The sequence below is a fragment of the Rhinolophus ferrumequinum genome, chromosome 23 (assembly GCF_004115265.2).
Source record: "Rhinolophus ferrumequinum isolate MPI-CBG mRhiFer1 chromosome 23, mRhiFer1_v1.p, whole genome shotgun sequence".
Lineage (NCBI taxonomy): Eukaryota > Metazoa > Chordata > Mammalia > Chiroptera > Rhinolophidae > Rhinolophus > Rhinolophus ferrumequinum.
This window is the reverse complement of record NC_046306.1, coordinates 13790610-13798638: the sequence shown is the minus strand read 5'-3', so window position 1 is coordinate 13798638 and position 8029 is coordinate 13790610. Positions and strand designations below refer to the sequence as shown.

The following is an 8029-nucleotide window of genomic DNA, read 5'->3' as shown; positions in this document are numbered from 1 at the left end:
TGGTGACAACCAAATTGCCTCCAGACTTTACTAAATGTCCCCAGGGGAATTCACTCCCCCTTCAACCAGAAGCTGGAGAATACCAAGATTGCACTGCTCCAGAAGAGCTGGAATATACGGAAATACCTAACCAGCCAGTATTATCTCAGTGGTACCCTTTTTTCTTAGCCTCTGTGACACCACGCTCTACTGGTTTTTTCCCCACCTCTTTGGTCTCCTCTCGTGCACTTTCAGAGTACTCCAGGGTCTCCTGCTCTCCACTTATACTTACTCTGTTGGGGTTTTCATCTAGTTCTCCAGCTTTAAATAGCATCTCTAGTGATAAGCTCAAAAACATATATTTCTGCCACAAAAATAAGGTGACTTCCAAACGAGTGGAGGAAGGGATGGCGTGCTGGCAACAGACTCTCCATCTGGGGGAGAAAGAGTGCACGCACCTCTGCAGGAGGGCTGCCAGGTCTTGCTCAACTTTCCTGGGCCAGAGGCCTTGGCCCTGCACCCTTTGTGAACACCTACGGCAACTGTGGGATTGCCACGTACAAAGCAATCTACAGGTGACTCCAGCTGCCACTGCTCCAAGAAAGCCCCACAAAGGGAGAGGAAGACGTGCAGGGAAGTGGTGAAAGCTGATGATGGGTGTGAACGAGACAACGACAGAAGCCAACAGGGCTGTGGGCTCGGAATGCGATCCCGGCCAGGTCACCACGACCTCGGAGACCAACCTCAGATTCTGTGAAATGGGCTAAATCCACTGTGTCAGAGAGCGCATTCTCCACCCAGGAGAGCGGGAACTGATCCGTGGAGCAAATGCGCAGCCTCATTTTAGAGGACCAATCAGAGACCACGGAGGTCTATTATGACAACCTCGAGAACCAATGAAAGACGGGGATTCTTTAGCCGGCCTCCCTAGCACCAGTCTTGGAGAAATAACGCAGAGGAACAGCTTTTTAGGAGGTGCAAATTAGAAGACAAGCCCTCGTCTGGACGACGGGATACTACGCTTACAAAGATGGGTGGAGGAAAACCTGTGAGCGAGTAGAACCGCACATCCTCGAAACCTCGCGGGCGGCGGACGCCCGAGTCACACTTGAGCCCAAGGCTCCGGCGAGGGAGGGTACGTGCTGCGCAATGACGTCATACGCCGGGCCCCGCCCCCGCCCGCCCGCCCTTATAGCGTAACCCTGGCGCGCGCGCGCACCATTGTGTGGCTGGACTTGGCTGCCGCTGCCGTGCGAAGCGCGTGTTCGTGTTCTTGCCGTCCCCGCACCCGGTCTTCTGCCTTGCGGTCCGCTGTTGGAGAGCCAGCCCTCGGGCCCCCCGCCCGCCACGGACATGCCGCGCGTCTACATAGGACGCCTTAGCTACCACGTCCGGGAGAAGGACATCCAGCGCTTTTTCAGTGGCTATGGCCGCCTCCTCGAAATAGACCTCAAAAATGGGTGAGTGGGACTTGCGCGCCCGCATCCGCCCTCGCTGCTGCGGGCTTGCGGACAGCGGGACACTTAAAAACGGAAGAGGCTGCCAAGGCCGCGGCGCCGCGTGGCAGGGCCTCCAAGATGGCGGCGGCGCGGGGCCACGGGTGCGCGCGGGGGGCGGTGGCCGCGGGTGCGTGCGCGTCCCCGGCCTAACGACGCCCCGCCTGTCCTCGGCCTTCGCACCGCCTTCCAGGTACGGCTTCGTGGAGTTCGAGGACTCCCGCGACGCCGACGACGCCGTTTACGAGCTGAACGGCAAGGACCTCTGCGGCGAGCGCGTGATTGTGGAGCACGCCCGGGGCCCGCGCCGCGATCGTGACGGCTACAGTTACGGAAGCCGCAGTGAGTCCCACCCCCGCGCGCTCCGCGTCCTTGGGATGGGGTGGGGTGGGAAGGCGCAGGCCTAGAGGGGGCGGGGTGGGGCCTCCCAGCCCGGGCAGGCGCGGTGGGCGGTGTCGTTTAATTGGGGTGTCCCGGAGCCCCGCTCCCTTCACGCCTGCCCGGTGCAACCAGGGGACGCCGGAGCGCGGGGTTTGGGTTTTGGGTTTTGCCTAGCCAGGGTTTGGGTGTTTGGGGGGTGGGGGTTTGCTAAGTTGGGAGGGGGGGTGGCTTGTGCTTTGCCCCTGTCAGCACTGTCGTGGGCTCTGCCCATGGAGGAAGTGAGGGCTGGCTGTATTTGTTGTATCCCCCTTGCTTACCTGTCAGTGCATTAGCGTAGAAATTTGGGGATTGGCTGGGGTGGAGGTGGGGTGGGGATGGGGAAAGGGGAGGAGTTTTAAGTTTAGGTCTTAGAGTTATTAAAATTGGCGGGGGCCAAAGAAAATACTATTTTCAAGTAATGTGGTATATACCACAAATGCATCTAAATAAGCTTTATGCTGTATTTAAACTAGGGGGGGCATGTTACTGGGAGGAGGGGGGGGGATTTTTGGTTATGTTAAATGTTTGATGTTGAAATTGTTGCATGTTGAATTCAAACTTTTTAACAAGTCCTTGATGTTTCAATTTGAAAGTGACCAATGGGGCTGAGGCTGTGTCCACTGAGGCTAAGATGACTGCCTTTCCTGATTGGCCTTGGCTTTTCCATACATTGTGTGACCCTTGCCCTATGACCCTTTGGCTGACCTTACCGGAAGCCATGACGACAGCAGCCTTTTGCCATTAGACGCAGGGTGATGGTGAGGATTCCAAGGGTTAGACAAAACTGGTTAATCTGAACTAGGTGACTGTTACCTTGCGTGTTTTGTGGCCAAACCACCACCAAAAACCTCACACTGTGATGTAAGTACTTAGTGTAACTAGTAAACATTTTTGTAAAATGTAGAAATGCATGTAATCAGTTAAGTTTTATATTTTACAATGTTCTGTAAAATAAAACTTAGCGAGGTAAATTGAATAAAGGAGCAGTCACTTTCTAACAGATTGTAGGAGAAGTTTAGTTGGATTTAGTCTATTTGGCTTGCCCTTAATTTAATTTGTGGCAAATCACAGTTGTATCAGAGGTTTAGCAATATAATAGCAAAGTCCTACTCCAGTAAATAAAAGTTGATATGTTTGTACTAACTTTCAAAAACATTATGCGTCCCTATCATTGCAATGCATCTGATTGTTTCCTTCATGTGATAAAGGTAGTGGAGGTGGGTACAGCAGTCGGAGAACATCTGGCAGAGACAAATATGGACCACCTGTTCGTACAGAATTCAGGCTTATTGTAGAAAATCTTTCTAGTCGTTGCAGTTGGCAAGATTTAAAGGTATGTGCTATAATTCAAAGAAAAAATGATACCAATGTTTAAAAGATGAGCTCTTGTTTTATTTGAGTCAAGTACAGTATGTAGATCTTTTTCTTTAAATTTGGGTGTGACCTGTCTTATTGCTCTTGTAGGATTTCATGAGACAAGCAGGTGAAGTCACCTATGCGGATGCTCACAAAGAACGCACAAATGAAGGCGTAATTGAGTTTCGCTCCTACTCTGACATGAAGCGTGCTTTGGATAAATTGGACGGTACGGAAATAAATGGCAGAAACATTAGGCTCATTGAAGATAAAGCACGAACGAGCCATAGACGGTCTTACTCTGGAAGCAGATCAAGGTAAAAGAAGATAGGGAGAGGGAGAAAATATTTGCCACGAACAAAAGAAAATTCAAACAGTAGCATTTCAGTTGATAAGTTAATTAAAATTAGGTCAGTTCATAGTTTCTTCTTGATTATGCATCATTGGGTTCTTTTCCAGATGTTTTGACAGTGGATTTAATTTGTAGTAAACAATTGCAAATTTTGTTGGTTTGTCTGTTTGTCGTGACACAAGCATTCGTGTTGAGATCTTACTAAGATTTTATCGTGATTCTTATAGGTCACGGTCTAGAAGACGGTCACGAAGTAGGAGTCGCAGGAGCAGCCGCAGTAGATCTCGAAGTATCTCGAAAAGTCGTTCCCGGTAAATAATGTTGGGTCTTTTTCTGAATATCACTGTACTTGTTTGTGTAGTATTTGTATGTTCTGGCAAGGTATTGAAAAAAAATCTGGCTTTTCTTGTTCAGATCTAGGTCTCGGAGCAAAGATCGATCACGTTCTCGGTCAAAAGGCAGGAAATCTAGATCCAAGAGCAAATCGAAGCCCAAGTCTGACCGGGGCTCCCGTTCGCGCTCTCGAAGCAGGTCTAAGGATGAGTATGAGAAATCTCAAAGCAGGTCTCGTTCTCGATCTCGTTCCCCCAAAGAAAATGGAAAAGGTGATATAAAGTCAAAGTCTAGATCAAGGAGCCAGTCTCGTTCCAATTCTCCCCTACCTGCTCCACCCTCAAAGGCTCATTCTGTGTCCCCTCCACCAAAAAGAGCTTCAAGATCCCGTTCTAGATCCCATTCAAAGTCAAGGTCACGGTCCAGATCGAGTTCCAGAGATTAACCCAGAACTCTACGTTCTTTGCACACTATTACGGAACACTTTCCTACTTGCTTAGGCAGTTACTCTTCCATATTTGTACTTGGCCTCTTCCGCAAGAGGAATCTCCTGAAAACAAGGGCACACAGAAATTTGGCCAAATTTGATGAAAAAGATGAGGTTCTAAAGAAATGGTGGCATGAAGACCTTCTCCCTTCTTTGTAGAATTAAGATAACTTTGATTTTATAGCTTTTGAGCTAAAATAACTTTTGTAAAGATTAAGCTCATTTAGATTTTTTTTAAGTATTTCAGCAGGATCTGCTGCAGGGATTTTGTTTTGTTTGCTTTTAAATTAACTGTTTCAAGCTTTGGATACATAAGGCATTAGAGGGAGAACCCATTTTTCAATTATGTTTGCTTTTTATAAAGCTTGAGTTATGTAAGATTTCAATAAAAGTTTGCTACCAAAATGATTGCCTTATTGAATAGGTCACTATTCCTTTAAATGTTGATATCTGCTGTTTGTCAAAACAATGTAAATTCTACTTAAGTATAAAACAAGGCAAGCCTCAGACCAGCAATAAATTATTCAATTTGGATAACTATTTTGTGCTGTGAATCAAATTTGCCAAAGTCATTGTATGTTCCCCTTTGACACGTTAAGTTAAAAATAAAAGATATTTTGTAGTCAATCTGTTATGTACAATTTTGCCTAAATTAATAGATTTTAAATAATGAAACTTTTTCAAACTTGTATTTGAATTCTTCAAGAAATAACACCTGATTCTTGGTAATCCCACCTTCCGGAAGTGGTCAATATAGTTAGTGTTTTGTTAGAATTCAAGTCCGTGGTGGTTAATGTTTGTCATATAAAAATGGAAGTAGGCTTCCTTTGATTAGCAAGTTAGCATAGTTTTGTTCAAAGTTCAAAAGCAAATACTGCATTTTCTATTGGAAGATAATGTTTAACAGGTACTTTTAACATCACTTGGTACAATCAGTTGCTGGTTAAAGTAAAATTTCACGCAACAGTCAGTCCCCTTTTGCAGTTAGGGTTATGTGACAATTGCTTAGATCATCCTTGTAAGTTTTACCTGTGGATGGTTTGAAAAACAATTAAATGGGTAAGCCCTAAGTTTTTTGTACTTTACCAAGAATGTAAAGTATATAACGAATACTGTGGAGACCAAATTGTAACACTGCAAATTTGTGGGAGTTACTGGGTTACCAATTAGTCTATACATCCATAAGCCTAATTGAAATTGCAGTCTTATACCTTTGTTGAGATACTTGAATTTCATTCAAAATAAGTACTCATTAATCTGTATTTTCTAGGAGCTCTCACTGTGTAAGGTATGAAGGATACCGGGTAGTGCTAGGGCATGGTGGTATACTGCTCCTTGTTCCACAGTTAGGACTAGAAAGCATAATATACAGCTGGTGTGTAGGTTCATTTAATCCCGAAGGCATACCAATAAAATAAGGCTGTGAAAAAACTGAGTCAAAGAGCTAGGTGTCAAAGTCTGAGTAACTGGGAGTACTTAATAAGTAAAAAGACTTGTTTTTGAGAATTTCCTGGGCTTTTGTTATAAAATCTTAGAACCTAGTCTTAGGATGATAGTGCCCTAAAAGGTTGATGCTCCTTCCATGACCTTATTTTCTTTAATAACTTTTTAATTTAGATTTTTGTAGGAAGTGGGGTTTTCCCAATATAAATTTCAGAGAAGAAAATGGTGTATGTAATTATAGTTCATTATTTTGTCTATTTGAAAGAACAAGTTAATGATTTAATGAAGTGGCAAGCCTCCGCTGCTTTTCATAATTTGGTATTTAAGACAAGTTAGTTTGAAACTTGACTTTGACCAAAGTTCTCTTGTTTTCAGGGAAAGAAAAGCATTTAAAAGGAGGAGAGAGGATGTTACACTGTGAAATTTGACACTAAAAATTATGCAACATCTTCTGTTAATGTTATATCACGTAGTGTAATAGGCAGGTTTGTCTACATTGTTAGCTCCCTCATAGTGGGCTAGGTAAGTTCCTGTACCCATAAACGTTTTCCAATTGCAAAGACCAACTTACTAGAAATCTAGTCTTATTCCATACCTGTGAGCCTACATTATTAGATATACTAAGCCACTGTTTATAGCAGCCCACTTGAGAACTGAGTTGACTGATAAACTTTAGTTCCTTACTAAGTTGTTAGTTGAATCCTACAGTCCAACATGCCATATATTGATCTGTGACTAGATGGAGTATTAAGCTGATAGCAGAATAGAAGTGAGCGACATCTTGGTTCCCCTTCCTTTTACCTGACTGTTTATTGTCACCATAGTGCCTCGGGCCATTTTAAGTCCTGTCTGCTCCTCCTGTGTTGTTACCATCTTTCATTTTGGTATCATCTTTCTCTCACTTTGTTAACGTATTTTATGCTTTTATCTCCTTAATAAAATGCTTATTGAGGGAAAGGCTTGTTTTGAATTTATTGTGTATTCCCACTTAGTGCCAAATTCTTGGCAAGTGGTCTTTTGAATTGGAGTTGCCATTCCTGACTTGAACATGAGAAAAAGGATCTTGTTTTCAGTTTCTCAGGACAGGAGTTTGGTATCAACATAATCATTAGCCCTTTTTGTGTTTTCAGTGTCATCCGTGAAGTGGTAGGGATAAACCCTTGTGGGCTGTGAAGATTAAAGGTTAGTATAGATGAAAAATACTTAAAACAGTATCATCATAAATATTATCTGCTAGCTGTTGTGAAGGATTAAAAATACTAAATTGTATTAATCTTGCTTTCACATAAAATTGGCCCATTTTCATATTGTAACGGTTTCAACATTTTCCATGACAATTATTTCTCAGATAAACTAGGAAGAGTTAATCATCTTTTCCCAAGTCCTTAGTTTAGACTTGAAGCACTCGAAATTTTGGCAATTTATGCTTACGAACCATCACATTTTTTTTATTTACCTTGCATTCAGAAAGCATTGTTTTCTGACTTCATCCACTTTCACTCCTGTGGCAGTGGAGTGTTTTGTTAAGTTCTGATTTAATTTATTACAAAAGCAATATGTACTTGAATATACAGTCTCCCTTGACTAAGGTAGCCACTGTTACTAGTATCTGTATCTGCCCAGGCTTCTCTGGTCATGCTGTTTGTGCCCTTCATAAGCAGTTCATACCGTGAGTCGTGTTCCGCAACTTGCTTTTACTTAATATACTGTAATGCATAGATCTGCTGTAACTCACCGACCAGTACACTATGGAATGGATGTAAATGTCTTTTTTCAGTACCAACTATTTTCAAGTCAGTAATCCTTTGACTTACGTAACAACATGAATGAAAACAATTACTTTTAGCATTCAGTTGCTTACCATGTTCCTGAGCCATCTGGAAGTAAAATGTCTTGCTGTTTATCTCAAATGTATTTCCTAGGAATGGACATTTTCTTACTAGTAGCTGTCAAAACCAGGAAATTAGCTTTGATATACTGTTGTGTAATCTGCAGTCCATAATTTATATTTCATCAGTTGTCCTATAATGTCTTCCATATTTTTTTTCAGTGGTCCTGCATCATTGGCTACATTTTGTCTTGGCTTTTTGTATGTACTAGGAGCAGAGGGAGCCAATCAGTTTGGACTTTGAAAAAGCTGCCTAAGGGAGAGCCTTGATGGTA

General features: G+C 43.3%; 1 protein-coding gene across 1 annotated transcript; it reads left to right on the top strand.

The window, feature by feature from the left end:
• Positions 1 to 1182: 1182 nt before the first annotated feature.
• Positions 1183 to 5050, top strand: SRSF6 (serine and arginine rich splicing factor 6). The gene is made up of 6 exons (XM_033095093.1): positions 1183 to 1439; positions 1669 to 1817; positions 3104 to 3228; positions 3360 to 3568; positions 3831 to 3914; positions 4018 to 5050. The coding sequence occupies exons 1-6, from the start codon at positions 1333 to 1335 to the stop codon at positions 4379 to 4381; spliced, it is 1038 nt and encodes a 345-aa protein (XP_032950984.1). The 5' UTR covers positions 1183 to 1332; the 3' UTR covers positions 4382 to 5050.
• The last annotated feature ends 2979 nt before the right edge of the window (positions 5051 to 8029 follow it).

Coding starts and splice junctions, on each gene's coding strand:
- SRSF6 (XM_033095093.1), top strand. CDS start 1,333: ATGCCGCGCGTCTACATAGGACGCCTTAGCTACCACGTCCGGGAGAAG. Junction 1,440..1,668: donor GAAATAGACCTCAAAAATGG/GTGAGTGGGACT, acceptor ACCGCCTTCCAG/GTACGGCTTCGTGGAGTTCG. Junction 3,915..4,017: donor ATCTCGAAAAGTCGTTCCCG/GTAAATAATGTT, acceptor TTTCTTGTTCAG/ATCTAGGTCTCGGAGCAAAG.